Source organism: Physella acuta, unplaced genomic scaffold (assembly GCF_028476545.2).
Source record: "Physella acuta isolate Inbredline_101_S28 unplaced genomic scaffold, ASM2847654v3 ptg001157l, whole genome shotgun sequence".
Lineage (NCBI taxonomy): Eukaryota > Metazoa > Mollusca > Gastropoda > Physidae > Physella > Physella acuta.
Genome location: NW_026732674.1, coordinates 123707 through 140255, shown reverse-complemented (window position 1 = coordinate 140255; position 16549 = coordinate 123707). Strand labels below are relative to the sequence as shown.

The 16549-nt window shown below is 33.5% G+C and overlaps 2 protein-coding genes across 3 annotated transcripts; one reads left to right on the top strand and one right to left on the bottom strand.

The window, feature by feature from the left end:
• Nucleotides 1-1487: 1487 nt before the first annotated feature.
• Nucleotides 1488-10626, bottom strand: LOC131956533 (rab-like protein 2A). The gene is made up of 8 exons (XM_059321034.1): nt 10496-10626; nt 4319-4348; nt 4102-4181; nt 3561-3640; nt 3340-3451; nt 3132-3229; nt 2299-2382; nt 1488-2207 (listed from the first exon to the last, which is right to left on the bottom strand). The coding sequence occupies exons 1-8, from the start codon at nt 10594-10596 to the stop codon at nt 2139-2141; spliced, it is 654 nt and encodes a 217-aa protein (XP_059177017.1). The 5' UTR covers nt 10597-10626; the 3' UTR covers nt 1488-2138.
• Nucleotides 10627-12143: 1517 nt separating this feature from the next.
• On the top strand, nt 12144-16411 carry LOC131956527 (transmembrane protein 50B). 2 transcript variants are annotated; one of them, XM_059321027.1, is made up of 8 exons: nt 12144-12305; nt 13660-13701; nt 14035-14138; nt 14454-14560; nt 14657-14724; nt 15369-15461; nt 15880-15940; nt 16124-16411. In XM_059321027.1, the coding sequence occupies exons 3-8, from the start codon at nt 14040-14042 to the stop codon at nt 16167-16169; spliced, it is 474 nt and encodes a 157-aa protein (XP_059177010.1). In that variant the 5' UTR covers nt 12144-12305; nt 13660-13701; nt 14035-14039; the 3' UTR covers nt 16170-16411. The 2 variants fall into 2 exon arrangements, with proteins under 2 accessions (XP_059177010.1, XP_059177009.1); XM_059321026.1 differs by having other exon boundaries at nt 12145-12508.
• Nucleotides 16412-16549: the final 138 nt, after the last annotated feature.

Sequence of the window (16549 nt, the reverse complement as noted above, 5' to 3'; positions counted from 1 at the left end):
ATGATATTACTGGAGTGTTTACACTTAACGAGGTATCAAGATTATTAACATCTTTATCATTTAAAACTAGTATTTCTTTCTTCAAAGCAATGTGTACACATTCCATATGACTCGAGCATTTCCTAAGTGTAAATATGTGTTGTCTGGTCATGTAACAATAATCATGTATATAAGCACAGTCTAATAAACAGTGTTATTCATTCTTCTCTGTTCTTCAGATTTACATGCTTGAATGCAGTGTGGGGTAGTAATACTAAACATAAGCTTTGTATAAAACCATCTCACACCTGACATTTCTTAGAGAAGGGTCAGTGCCTATTCTGGACCTACTAGACAGTTTAAAATGTATTTTAATCATGTGACATAACTCTACAGCTGACATAATAAAAAAAAGTTTCTACTCTGCTAACTGTAATGGTCACTTATAATTTAGAAAAAAAAAGTCTTGTCTTACTAATCACAATACAGCTGTCAATATCACCTAGGTGTTAAAAAAGCTTGACCATAAAAGAAAAGATATTAAAATTAAATTAAATAACTAAAAAATTTTTTTTTCAAAATGGCATGGTAGTGACAAAGTGACCTAAAATAAGATTAGCGGTTTTAAATACAAAAAGGGAGGGTGTTGAATCTATTTCTGTTGAGGTTTGTCATTTCTATTTAAATATTGTCATTCTGATTTGAAAAATGGTGTAGTTCTGATATTTTAGAGAAAGCATGATAAGATTAGAACAGAAAACAATTTTTTTAGTGTGTGAACATTTTTCTAAACTCCCATTATTCCTACATTCAATAACTACTGAAATACTATTTATTTATTTTGATTTCCATTTGAAGTCAGAGGGATCAGGATCATATTGGTGGTTTACTAATAGTGATAATACAAATTAATTTTCTAAGTTGTCATCACTCCTAGATATAATAAAACAGACTCATTGCCTTCCCCTACCCCTCCATACACTTGAAAGAAGTAATACCCAGCTTTTGATTGCAGTAACTTGCATTGTTACAGATCTGTGGACTACAATAGTTTTTTTTAATAAGTATAAAAATTAGATTACATATTTAATGCCTTGTTTTAAAGCAACAACCCATTTATGCAGAGCTTTCAATTATTGGAACAGAATCATGCTCATGTTATGTAATCTACCCTCTACAGCTCAAGGTCAAATTCCAAGGTGTATGTCCTGTTAACAAAGAACTTGCTCACAATATGTAAAGCTTTGTACTGCCATGTTTTCCAATTCACAAGTTTCTGACAATACAAGTTTGGTCTAAATGGGCAGGTTTTAAGTGTGGCCAACTCTCATAAACCAACTATATGCACTTCAGCATTTGAAATGGAATCCCAATTCCTCTTGTTCTTTGTGTGATTGGTCTGACAAAACATTTTTTAAAGCTTCTAACTAATTATCTAACCTGAAAACCAATTTCCTGCACATCACCTAAAGACACACTGCTTTCTTACTCCAAATTTTTTAACAAGATTTTGGTAGATTTAAATATTTATTGTACATATGACTTGTGGTAAAACAAGTCTTTAGAAAATATAAATAAATATAAATAAGTTAATCATTCCTTGTACCTTGAACTTATAAATAAACAATGTAAGACTCAGCCTCCAACAACATACTGGCTCAATAAATCACATGTTTATATCCTGAACTTTACCCTGCAGATCTTTCATACAAGCCATAAATATACATGAAGACCTCTCATTCAAAAATAAAGGAAGTAGTCCTCTCATACAACTTATGTCATGTAATAAACAAAAATGATGTTAATATCGTAGGCATCCAGGAGCCACATTCACTACAAGCACACAACACTAGAGTAGCCTACCACAATGAACACCTGGCACAACACAGCTGTACTGGTTATGTTACTGAAGGCATACCATTTGTGACTATTCAGATGATTGGTTACTAAAGGTAACTGACTAAATAAATTAGGTAAATTCTCCTTAATGATTGGTAGCTACAGGTAACTGACTAAATAAATTAGGTAAATTCTCCTAAAATTGACAATGACATAACCTCTAGAAAATACAATAAATGATCTATCAAATAATATGTACATCAGTAAACAGTGATTGGTACAAGCTGTATAAATAGATGTGTAAAAAATAGACAGGAATCTCAAGAATCATTGGTTGTCTTCTCTTGTCCTGTATCTTTAGGTTTCGGTATAGGATCCAATTCAAAGTTCTGAAATGACAGTTTGTATTAAAGAAAAATATATATGATAAAGGGTGATCAAAACACATTAGCAATGCTGTACTTGTTCTCTGAGACTTACCTCAAGCTCCTTCATGATCTCATCAATAAAATCTGTTGAGTTATTCTTGTATGCCAAGGCAGCTCTTATAGAATCTTTAAACAACTGCAAACAATTCATTGTTACAATTATCTCAGTATTTTGAATCAATGGTTCATTGAAAAACACAATAAAATAGATAAAAATACTAATTTAGACAATGTAAGTAATACATGTAAAAGAAACATTTGCTGAATGTTTGAATATCTTACCGACAACATTAGATTTGAGAAAAATTCACTCAAGATGGCTAAAACTAATGTTTGAATACCTTACACTGACAACATTGGTTTAGACAAGAGAAACATTCGTTCAAGATGGCTAAAACTAAAACAAATGTTTGAATATCTTACCCTGACAACATTGGTTTAGACAAGAGAAACATTCGTTCAAGATGGCTAAAACTAAAACAAATGTTTGAATACCTTACCCTGACAACATTGGTTTAGACAAGAGAAACATTCGTTCAAGATGGCTAAAACTAAAACAAATGTTTGAATACCTTACCCTGACAACATTGGTTTAGACAAGAGAAACATTCGTTCAAGATGGCTAAAACTAAAACAAATGTTTGAATACCTTACCCTGACAACATTGGTTTAGACAAGAGAAACATTCGTTCAAGATGGCTAAAACTAAAACAAATGTTTGAATACCTTACCCTGACAACATTGGTTTAGACAAGAGAAACATTCGTTCAAGATGGCTAAAACTAAAACAAATGTTTGAATATCTTACCCTGACAACATTGGTTTAGACAAGAGAAACATTCGTTCAAGATGGCTAAAACTAAAACAAATGTTTGAATATCTTACCCTGACAACATTGGTTCCATCAGCAGCAGACACATAGTAAAATGGCATTCGATTTTTCTTAGCAAATGCAAAAGATTTCTTTGTTGTTTCCATGTCCTCTAGATAGGTGCAAAAAAAATATTTAGCTATAAAATTTTTGTTTTATTTAAATCTTTTTTTACTCATAAGTCAAACAAAGGATGAAGTTTTCTATTTAAAAAAAACTTACCATCAATTTTATTAGCAGCACATAAACATGGTATCTCTGGTCGATAGGTTTTTAAGTCCTTTAACCACTCAGGCAAATTTTTGTATGTGATCTTTCTAGTGCAGTCAAAAACCTAGGTTGTGTAAATTCAAATATTAGGTTTGAATCTTAAAATCATTTCAAATATATACAACTGGTTTAAAATTTGTAATGAATAATACCAGTTTTGTGGGGCAACTTACAAGTATACATGCATGAGCTTGATGGTAATATGATGGATGCATAGAATTAAATCTCTCTTGACCAGCTGTGTCCCAAAAATCTAGAAATGAGTCATAATGAAAAAGAAATAGAAATGGGTAGTTTTAATAATGAATAACATCCTGTGTTGGGTACCAACAAGTTATTTGTAAGTAATAAATAGTAACATCGTTTTTTTTTTAATGCAACATACTACATTCTGTGTGTTACAATTCATTAAGAGAGATGTACACCTTTAAAACCTTGCTAGAAATTTAAAAAAAAAACTATCTACACACCCTTATAACCAAACCCCATATAACTATAATTAAAGGGGACAAAATAACATACAAATGCTCAATAGTGTCAGCATGCATTTTAGAGAAAAAGTCTTTCTGTTATTGGATAATTTAACAATTCTGCCTTAGCAAGTAAAAATATAGTCATCATGACTAAGTTTTATAATAATTTCGCTGACCTATCAAAGTAATGAGATAACTCTGTTATAATTTTTCCTATCAGAAAATATTTGAAATAACTAACCTACAGAGACTGTTTTTCCATCAATCTGTGCTTTGTGATTGAATAAAGTTAAAGCATATGTCGACAACTGCTGTGGTTTGATACATTTTGTCAAGGACTGCCATAATTTTTATAAATATTTATTTTTTCAATAAGATGTCTTTTTACAAATAATAAATATTAAAACTAAAACAAAATTTAATTTTCAATAATCTTAATTAAATAATGAAAAGGATACTATCCATCCATAAGAAATCTCTCTACAAGTCTGAAATTAGAGAGAAATTATAACATAATAAACTTTTAGACAAAGTTAAAACATTTTAACATTATATTGTTACACTATTTTGATAGTTTTTTTTTTACAGTGATTTCTTTATGTATTATATTGAATGGTCTTGGTCAATATTGAGCATTTTGATTCATTTGTAGTACAATTTACAACAAAATATTTTAAGATTAAAAATAATTTCTAAAGCTCAATTTCTAACATTATTTTTTAAAATGCAAAAGTGTGTCATCAGACTTTCTGATCCTCACCATCTTTGCCAGACATGTTCACAAAAGTCAAAATACCTCCCTCCTTACCTGCCCTTTAAGTGTGCAGTTTTACATAGTTTATTTATGGAAAACTCGGTAATCTCCCAGTATAGCGTAGGAAAATATCCTGTAAGGTTTACTGAGTTTCATAAATATTAGTTTCTGTAAACCATGGTTTTTTTTACCGTTGAAAAATAAATAAAATGTATTGGTACTAAAATAATGTTTTAACGTAATTTTAAGTTGAATCGACATGAGGAAATAAAAATAAATGGTAGATTTAAATTAGTAGACCTAAATACAAATATTAAAGTTAATTGTGTAAATTTGTTTGATGATTCATTTAGAAACAGATAAATAAAAACTTGCAGAGGATTAACGACAATCAATTATCAGATCTAGATCTAGTAAAAATGATTACGAAAATAGTAAAAATGACGACAACAATGTTTAGTAGCAGCAATAATTATCAGAAACACTTAAAAATAATAAGGAATACCAAATGATAGGCTTAAGTAAAACACTATTTAACATGCAGTCAAAATCAATCTAGAGTGAAGTGCCACAGACAATCACACATAGCAAAAAATTCAAGAACTCCCGATTTTCATCGGGCGCTATTTTGTAACTGTTTCACACAGAAACAAACCGAAAGTACTGTATTACTCTCATCCCAGACCCAGTGTTTTCATCCGGGGGAACTGGGATCACCGGCTGACGTCATACCTCAACTTAAAAATTAAAAAATTGTCTTCCAGAAGGAGAAAACAAAAGAATTTGACCTGGATATATTTAGAAATGGACATGCATACAGCAGATCCCGGTAGTTTCGTATAAAACATCCAAACAATTATTATACGAAGCAATAAACAGACGATTATCGCTTTGTGGCTTCGACCGTGCATTATAAACGTTCCCTAATTAAAAATAAAAGAAAGCACCAAATAAAGTATGGTTTAAAGTACTTCTGGTGGATTCCGGAATTATTTTACTGCTTTTTACGGCTATACCATTCTGGAATAATAACCGAAATTATACTGGGTGATTACCGAAAACTCTTCAGTAGGACCCTAAATAATGGAATTAATTAAATGAGTTAATTTGAATAGATAAACCATAAATAATAGCGATACTCCCTAACTTGAAAGCGTCCCTGGTTGCTAAGGACAACATGGCTACCACACCTCGGCCTACGATTGGGCAAATTTTTCTTCTTTGTTGGAGAGACCACCTTAGCATTAACTTTAAAAATAATTAGCACGCGAAAAATGGCGTTTTTTTCGTGTATTTTAAGCAATGTGATGATGACAAAGCTATTTTTGGCAGATTTTTTTTTTTTTGCTTCCGACATTGAAGGTCAAACGTAAACATGGGTACAGTTTGAGTAGCTTAAAAACTTTAAATAATGGTCTCTAAGGTGTAAAAACTGCATGCTTAGGTCGATTATTATTAGATTGATCGTTTAGTGAAAAAAAATTGTAATTATTATGTTCTCCTTTTAAAAAATCTGCATCGCAAAAAGGTCACTGAAAGCACATTATTTTTTATTGTGACGTCATCGCTATTGTTACGGAAGCTGTACAGTAGTATCCTCTCGCTGCTTATATATTATATATAATTGTATTCTTTTCATTTGACACTCTTTTTCAGCTTATTTTGCTAGCGTAATTAGACTAATTAAGCCTAATTATGGATATTTCGCCTGGCTTTTGGATTATACTATGACTCTAAAAGCCCTTAGCCTTAAACCACAACGATCTGTTTTTTGTTTTGTGTTGATCCCTGGAATTTGTAGTGAGCGTTGGTCTTTGTGTGCTTATTTAGGCCTAATTATTTGTTTTCAAATTTGTTATAGCTTAATTAATTTGTCTTAATTCTTATTGATTTCATAAATTTTAATTAGGTTAATTATAATATTATTTTCACTGGTCTTCGTTGATACATTTATTAGGCTTAGTAATGTTTATATTATATAAATATATTTATCAGGGGCGTAGCGAGGGGGGGGGGGGTGCGGGGGTGCGGACCGCACCGGGTGACACCATTTAGGTTTGAGGGGGGGGTGGTGCTAATCGAAAATTTGTCCCCGGGAAGGGTCGCTACGCGTCTGGGGGGGGGGGTGACACCATTAAGTGCAGCACCGGGTGACACCCGACCTCGCTACGCCACTGATATTTATATATTTTATTATATATTATTAAGATTTTAAAGGCCTGATAAATTAAATGATTTTAGCGTTGAGTCTAGGTTTACATTACTAATTAGTACTTAGTAAACCAAGTACGCATGGACTAGGACATGTGTGTACTGTTCCCGCGCTGTGGCGGGCGATGCCTCTCTCGCTGACAAACCAGCGCGAGCGAGCGAGTCGTGTGTCACACTTGGCCTGTGTCGATGTTTGGAATGCATAGGCATAGGCCTAATTCTCGCTCTCGGGTGATCGATTTTAATGCGCTGACATTTGAAAAATCAAATAGACACACATCTTAATTAAATACATTTAATTTGAACTTTATATTAATCTAGGCCTACAATACTAATTATAACTTGGGATAACAAAGTACTTGGACTAGATTTAGCGCATGCTCACACTGTGCTGTGAGTTTTCTCTCGCTGGTTGACAAAAGAACGCAGGCGGGCTGGCGATGTTTGTAATTTGCATATATCTTCGCTCACAGGCGAATAATTTTAATGCGATTGGCCTCTTTGTATTTTATAGGCCTAATTAATTGTATTTGATAGGTTAACTTTTCTGGTTGACAAAAACTACGCGAGCGAGATGTCTGCCACGCGCACTGCCCGTGGTTAGAATGCATTTCTCGCTAACTTGATCAATTTTAATGCTATTGCAGTTTTTTTAAAAATAAATCAAATACTTACAAATCTTAACATTTTAAACTGAACAACGACAAAATTTTGTAAATAACACACCTGTCCCAAGTCAAGTGAGAGAGGAGGGATTCATTTTACAATGATATCGCTATATTTTATGAATTGCCCTAATAAATTAAGCAATGCTAAAACACACTAGTTAAATAGTTAATAAAACATGCACGGGATTGAATATCTTTAAAAAGATTAGATCTATACTATATATTCTGAAACATGTTTTTCATTAATTTGGGTTTAGTTTTCCTTTTTAAACAACCTTCCATTTAAAAAAAATTAAATCAAATATTTAAAAATTCTAGAACTAGATCTAATTCCATCTTGTGATTTTCATTCTGACGAAAACAGTGTCCATACGAATAGAAATGTGGTAATAAAATCAAATGTACTGTGCATATTCTGCTAAAATCAAATCAGCTGCAAGGTCAACCCTGCAGAGTTCGTCTCTTCAGAAAAGCATATGGTGATTTGGTTGTCACGGATTCTTTGGCTTGCAATGCTTGGAGTGACCAATTAATAAAAATCAGTAATTAAGCTCCAAATGAGTTTATTATCAACAAATTAAGTATTTGATTGATTAGAGATTGATCTCTAGTTTTCATTGGTAATGTTTAAATCGAAAAATAACAAAATTTAAAATTAGTGAGTATCGCTAATAAATAATTTAACAAAAATGTTCCTACAATCTTTACTAGTAGGCCGGATTGTTGCTTATATGGCTGGATTGACCTCTGACCCTGAAACGTCACGCGTCGTTTTCTGACGGTTTTTACGTTTATTTTAGGGGTCCTATACACGACAAATGAAAAAACTGCTAATCTCGCTAATTCTCATCATTATTTTAATGAGACATGCTATATAAATGGACGCCATGCCAGAAAATGGCCGAAAAAATAGCCAGATATGTGGTTTTAATTAATACATGCTATTCTTGTCGAGTACTCTTGGGAAAAACTGAACTGTCGCTTTAAACGGCCCAGCACTCGGTCGAAACCCCCCGGCACAGAAGTAGTAATATATAATTGAGATATTTATAATGAGTAATTACAGTTATGTTGATTCGCCTATTTTATATCGAATTTCCATATGAGGTACCCATGCAGACATTTCTGTCCGCTTTGTTTACTATCGTGACGTCATTGTTACGCTAGTTACCTCACAGAAACAACTCGTTTTTGTTTTTTGCGGAATGAACTGTTAAGTCTAGTATTTTAATTATAATTCAATTGTAGCGTGTGCAGAAAAAGTAAAATTATGGAAATTATTTTTGTATTAGTAATTTTATTAGTATATTGATTTTTTCTTCACTGTGGGCCGACAGTAGCTGCATTGAATTTAATTCGTGACCGGTGGTTAACCTCGTCAACGCTGCGTGGCCTATTCGTTTATATAATTAGTGATGCTCGTTCAGTGGCCTTTTTCAGAGCTAGGCCTAATTACGGGCGTTTTTTAGACTTAATTGATCGGCCGTTAGCCCTTTTCATTGCTGCGTATTTTAAAAAATGCTCGTTCAGCGGCCTTTTTTTTTTTTTGGCGCTAAATAATCTGTTTACGGGCATTTTAAGCGTTTATTTATTTTTTTAAGCTAGACGTAGATCTAGTTTAAAAAATATTTTTTAATACAGCTGGCTGCAAGGGGGGGGGGGTGCAAATCGAAAGTTTGAGGGGGTGGGTGCAAATCGAAAGTTTGAGGGGGGGCGGTGCAAATCGAAAACTTGAGGGGGGTGCAAATCGCCTTTGGGGGGGGGGGCTGACACCATTAAGTGCCGCACCGGGTGACACCCGACCTCGCTACGCCACTGGCTGGCTGTCTTGCATGCCTGATATGTGAACTTAAAAAAAAAATGACCGAACTTTAAAAAAAAATGACCAGAAGTAGGGAAGTAGGTCTGTTTTTCAATTGGCTAGAGGGAGGGGGGGGGAAGAGAGAGAGAAGTGAAGACACCGACCATCTCGTGTACGCGTGTTCATGCTATGACGTGTACTATAGGCCTGCTGAACTCACGGTGACCCGCGACCGTGGTGGGATTTTTCATCCACAGGATAGTAAACGTAAGCAAGCAATCACGCGAGTGACGATGTTTGGAGATTTTAAAAAAAAATCACATACGTCATGTTTTCAAGATGAAAAAAAATGTAATGTAAAAAAAAAAAATACCATGTATGAACCTCAGCTGCCACACTGTTGACTCAATATAATGTGAATTGAGTGTAAAATGTATTTGTATTTATAAACGATCATAACTGTTACTATCATATTATTTTAAGCATATTTATTATTTATTATTTAAAATTAGAATTTGAAATAAAAATATTTATTATGGTCATTTGATTTATGCAGGTGTTCATTACTTCATAAAATGGTATGAATAACATGTAGAGTAGAATTTAATAAATAATAAAATAACTAGATCTAGTTTTATTATCAACCAGTTGCTTTTTGTTATTTTCCGGTGAGTAAATTACCTAAGCTGACGCAATTACCATGGCGGGAATTAAAAGCTCGTGTACACAAGTCGACGACGTCATGTTATGCCAAGAACGCTGTTTTGTCATTCATTTTCAATTTTGATTAATTTTCAAATTCTCTCTTTTCTCGTCAACCGAGTAAGCTAGATATTTAAATGTGGTGTCAAATGTTCTCTTAAGGGGTAAGGAACTTAATGGTGTATTTGAAATAACAGAATATTTTATTTTTAAAAATCCAAAATTCAACCTATTACTAGATCTACATATTGAAGCTAGAATGCTAGCTCTACTACTAACAGATCTATAAGTTCACGGCAACTTGTACCCTTAGATACGAACAAGTTTCTCGGATTTGATACTTCAATACTTGAAGTTGAAGATATCAGAAAAAGTCTGAAAAAGTAAAAGTCTGAGCAGGACTAGAACTAGATCTAAATGTACATTTATTTACTAATCAAACTGTATATTATGTATATAATAGAAAACTGATTATAAAACGTTTTTAAAATAAGCATACTTAGACTTTCCTACAGCACTGTCACCAAGACAAATTATTTTAACGCGCTCTTCTCCTTCATCGCCCGGCTTATCATAATCTGGCTGACAGTTAGTTGCCATCTTGTTGCTAAAGAATGCAATACAGTGCTTTCTGGGAAGGATTTTTAACTGGAAAGAACTGATATGGTTTAGGTTTAACGCGCTGTGACTATGATGGTGAATTTGAGAATTTTGATGTCGTAGCCCGCATTTCGTATACCAGCATACTAATTAATGTAAGGCAGTCACTTTCGGGCATCTCTCGGGGGGGGGGGGGGGGGGGGGCACGTCCATCACCCCCTCGAGGATGAAATAGAAACAATAAATAATTTATATGGAAAATAAACCTATATACTTTAACCAGTGTTCGCCCCCCCTCCCCCCACCGACACCTCCAAAAAATTTAAAGACATTTCTCAAAGAAACCTTGAGAGAAGGTAATTAAGTAGTCAGGTTAATATAGCCCTACTGTTGACTATCTAATTATACTGAGCACTGCTTTGACAACTGCATTGAATATATACTTTAACCAGTGTTCGCCCCCCACCCCCCACCGACACCTCCAAAAAATTTAAAGACATTTCTCAAAGAAACCTTGTGAGAAGGTAATTAAGAAGTCAGGTTAATATAGCCCTACTGTTGACTATCTAATTATACTGAGCACTGCTTTGATAACTGCATTGAATATTGTGGTTGGATGTTACTCTTGAACATGTTTTGGTTCGTATGCCATTAAGATCAGGCTGAGACCTCATATATGGACCATGGTTGCCAGAGTTTCTTCCAGGCATCCGCCCCCACCCCGAAGAAAGTCTACCCCCCCCCCCCCCACCCCCAAAGAAATGGAATTTATTTAGAAAATATAGTATACTTTAACAGTGTCCGCCCCCGCCCTGGAAAATTGTGTTCGCCCCCTCGAACAAAAAAGTCTGGAAGAAACACTGCCATGATGGTTGCCCGCTCCCATGCTACCTGAGTAGCTAGACCTAGATCTATATATATAGGTTACAGCTGCACAATATAGGCGTACAATCAGTTACGCAAGTATAGCCTATGTGCGATGGTTTTCGGTAATGGTACTTCGTCTTAATGCTAATATGTCAAGTTTACCGTATTTTGACAAATCAGTCTCCAGAGCCATTATCTAAATTCTAGAGCTAGGCCTTAAATATTTTATAAAATAAATTTGATGTCACGCAGTTTTTTTACTAGTTCTCCTCCCCTTAAAATTAATTTCATTTTCTTTTATTTATTTTTTTCCCTTAAAACTTGCAAAATATAATTCAATATAAGCAATATTGCATTTCTTGAAAACTCATTCCCTCGCATTCAACAATTTATAAAGTAGGCCTAGCATAGATCTATGTCGATTTTTTTTAAAAATTGAGTTCCACACCCCCCCCCCCCTCCCCCTCCCCCCCTTTCCAGTATTCTGACGAACATGGCTCGTGTTGACAAAATACCACTTTCAAATTTGCTCGCGATTGGATAACAACGTGCATAAGGCGTCTAACTGGAAAAAAGGATTAGACCCAATATTTTCGATAGGGCCTAGATCTATAGTCTATAGTCTATACTTATACTTATAGAGTAGGGGATCTAGATTCTATATAATTCTACTTTTAGTATTCTATATGGCTCTACTTTTTAAAGTTTTTGTGTTTACGGAAATTGGACTTGTATGTTTTGAATGACGTCAGAAATGTAACTAGCAGAAGCTGACGAAGAAAGTTGAATTATCTCAGTCTAATAGTAGTAATAGAACCTCTAAGGCTATATAAATAAATTAAGTAGGTCTATGATACTCTACTTGTTTTATTAGAATGTTTTAAGAAGCATTAAACCGAGAAACCGGCCAAGTAGTTGAGTGGACAATCAACTCCGAGACACTCGTCTCTCTGTCTGGCAGTCCAGTGACTCAGATGACAGTCAGACACTGATCACTCGCAGTCAGCTCAGTGTCTCACTCTTTAACTCATCAAAGTCTCAGTGTGTGAGTTAACTCAAACTAACATTACAAGTTATAAGGAATGGGGTTAGATCTAGAATCTAGATTTATTCTAGATCTATAGATAGTTAGATAGTCTATTATCTATAGATCTAGGCCCTAGCTAGGCCTAGTTAATTTAGTATTAGTTACTGTATTAGTATTAGTTAATTTTTAATAATTAGGGCCTAATAATAATAAATTATAGGCCTAATAGTTCAACCACTAACAGACACTATCAGTATCATCACTAACACAGTGACTAACTACATACAAAATCAAATTATTAAAAATATACTATCAAATTAATAGTTAGGGTAAGGCCTATTTTATATTATAATATATTTTTATGTAGTTAGTCACTGTTAGTGGTTTTTATTTATTAACTAACTACTAGAATAGATCTAGACTAGTAACCATTTACTTACAGACAGTATTCAGTAAGGAAAAGGCTATTCAGACCCAGGTCCTAAAAGCCCCAGCCGGTATTAGTATCCGGGTCCCTATAGCCATGGCCATATTTCAGACCCAGCATATACCCAGCATTGCCCACCGTAACCACAACCAACCAAAAAAAAACCACAAACATAACCAAAATACAAATACAAACGCAAACCCAACCACAAACACAACACAAACAAAAAATCAAATGAAAACAAACCAAATCCAAACATAAACCCAACCACAAATGCAAGCCCAACCCAAACACAAAGAAAATGCAAACATAAACGCAAAGGGCTCAGTCTAGCCCGGGGCGCCAAATTGCACCATGCTAAGGCGCTGGAGGAACCGTGTGTTTCAGCTTAGTAAACGACTATTGTATCCCAACTTATTCATAGTCTTTTGCACCCACTTAAACGAACGTAGGCGCCATAGCAAACACGGAAAGGCCTGGGGCGCCAAATAGCACCCTGTCAGGGCGCTGGAAGATGCCCTGATTTGATTCACATAATCAGGTGAACTCTTTTATTTGTCCTATTTAGCATCTGATCTGAAAGGGTACTACTTTAATTGATTTTATACCATATATTACACATTCTATTAGAATGAATCTGATGGAACTAAGTTCTAATCACATGTGGAAAAGGCTTATTGACTTGTACCAAAATGTAATTCTCTTTCACTCTGTATTTACTAATTGATTGTTATTATTTAAGATTCAGGTGAAGCATTTGCTGTAACAGGCTTAGCAAAATAAGGTTGGTCATTAACATACATTATTTAATGTTGTTAATTGAGTTTCTAGTTAACTTTTGTCGAGTAAGCTCTAGTACTTAATGTTACCCTATATAGATCACTATATAATGTAAATTTTTATTCAAAATTTCTTATTTAAATTTACTTGTTTTTTGTATTGTAATTAAGTAAGTATTTGATAGAAGGATGTGAAAACTAATTCTTGAGCTGTTAACTACCTCAATCAAATCTCCAGTACTGCAGATAATAATCCTCAAGTATTCTTTTTAGCATAGATGCTTATACTACTTATAGCAAACTATTGAATTGGTTTTTCCAAAATTGAAATCACTCAGGGATCATGTCTGGGTTTCTGGACAATTGCCACTGGCCAAGATGTGAATGTATTGAACTTGGAGAACGGAGAAACCTAGTTGTTTCAATCATTTCTGGGATCATGGTAAGTTTTTACTTTAAAAGGATATTATTAATTCAAATTATATTACTTTAAAAATAAAAACCACTTGTATTATTCCATTATAAGTAAATGTTACTACATTATGTTATAATTAAAAGATGAGATTAAGATGTTTAACAATTATCATAAGTAAGATGTACCTCTGGAAGTAGATATACTGTATTGTTTAGTATTTAAATCCATCAAATAAAAAAATAAACTGAATATTTGTCTATTCACACTTCTTTTAAATTTAATGATAGTGTAATGAAAAATGCGGGAATATCAAATATTAAATCTAAATCGTTGCTTCTAAAGTTCTTTTCAGGCTGGTGGTTTTTTATTGATGCTGCAGTGCCCACAGAAAATAAGTTTAACTTTGCCTATCTTACTCCTGGTATCATCTTAACACTGGCCTTTTTCATGTAAGTTGTGTGTTAATCACAGCCAGCTTTAAGTTTTAATACATAATTTGATTCAACCAAGTTCTGAAAAGTTTTTTTTTTAAAATTATCCACCAGGATCAACTCGGTGTCAAATGGTCAGATAAGGGGTGAATCTTACACTACAGGCTGCTTGGGTCAAACAGGTACAGATGTCATGAAATACCCATTAGTTGTGTTCAATGTTTAGTGACCTTTACTTTAAGCCATTTTAAAGTACCGAGCCGACCCGCGGTGTATCATACGCCGCTATTTAGTTGTTTTATTTTCTACTTTTCAGTAATTCATAATTTGTGAATTCGACAGTACCAATGTTGCCACTGAAAATATTTGCTTTAAAACACTATCAGTAGCTCGTTAAGGACAATAAACCCCCCCTCCTTTAGCCCTACCCCCCCCCCCCGTGAAAGCAGCCTCCTCTTAGTTACCTCCCCTAAGTTTAACGTTTTGAACTAAATTATCTGCCCCTAATAGCCATCATTAAACCCGGCTCTACGATTGTAAACATTTAGCGTGAACCACAGCTCACCAGACCATGTATGGGTGGTAGAGAGGGGGCTTCTAGGCGCGCTTACAGCTTGGTGTTTTCTATGGTCTCCATGAAGAGAATTATATATATATATATATATATATATATATATATATATATATATATATATATATATATAGATAGATGGTAAAGTTAAAACCAAAATTTAAATACACCAGCTGAATTTTAAAAACTTAATTACATATGTTTACCTGGTATTTAAGAAAGTATGTAATAAAAAAAATATTTGATTTACACAAGGTGCTCGCGTATGGCTATTTATTGGATTCCTGTTGGCTTTTGGAGCTTTGATTGCAGCTAGCTGGATCCTCTTTGGTTTTTATGTTGTGGGAAGTAAGTTAGTTTTGTAGTAAAGTAATTAAGTTTAATAGTTTCTGTAGTCATGATTAAGTGGGTGTTATGTTTTACCCAAAGTGTAGTGAAGGGTCCTTATTTTCATGGTATGTCTTTTAGAATCTCATGTAAACTTAGTCCCAATTAAGAAATACAATTTTGTATAATCTTTACTGTTGTATTTTGAAGGTACCCAAATTGATTATTGAGATTAATCAGGGGAAAAAACTCAGTCCGTCCCTGTGTATAGAATGTGTCCTCTTCATCTTGAGCTATTTAATTATTTTGAATTGTAGTATTAGCTGAGTTATAAATTCATTTTTTAAAAAACACATTTTCTTTTTGCATCTGGACTAATAATAATATTTAGGATTGTTTTTTTTTAATATTGTCTTACTTCTCTTAACTAATTTTTCAGATGTGAAACCAGATTGGCCTGGAATAGCAGTATTTCTGCAAAATGCACTCATTTTTTTTAGGTAAAACATTAAGAAACATACACAACAAATGACTATTGACCTGTTATTTTGTTAATTATCAAAATGAACAATACAAACAAATTAAGCAGTTTTATTCCTTTTAGAATGCAAAGTATTACTTTAATTAATATCTAAATTTGAGTACTGAAAATAAAAATATATTTCTCCAAAAATTTTTTACAGTGCATTTGTTTTCAAGTTTGGAAGAACTGAAGACTTATGGGGGTAGTGGTCAGGCTTGTGATAATTTTACATCAACTGTAAAATACTTTTTTCAAAGCTTTCTGAACAAACTGGACTTAACTATTTATGAATATCTTTGGTTTAGCTACTAGCATACCTATATTAAAGAAAGCCTTGTATTCAATGACTTGTTGCTAAAATAATAGATTTGAATTACAAAGATTTATTGATGAAAAATGTTTACTGGCATCAGTATACTTCATTTATTATATTTCTGTTTATTTTAAATGTTTTTAACTTATTGTTAAATATCTGTGTATTTACTAAGAAATGTATTGAAAAACTGAGAAAAAGTATGAATGTTAGATAAACACTGAGAAAAGGGTCTGAATGTGAAATAATGGGAAAGAAAAGTTTTGATTATTT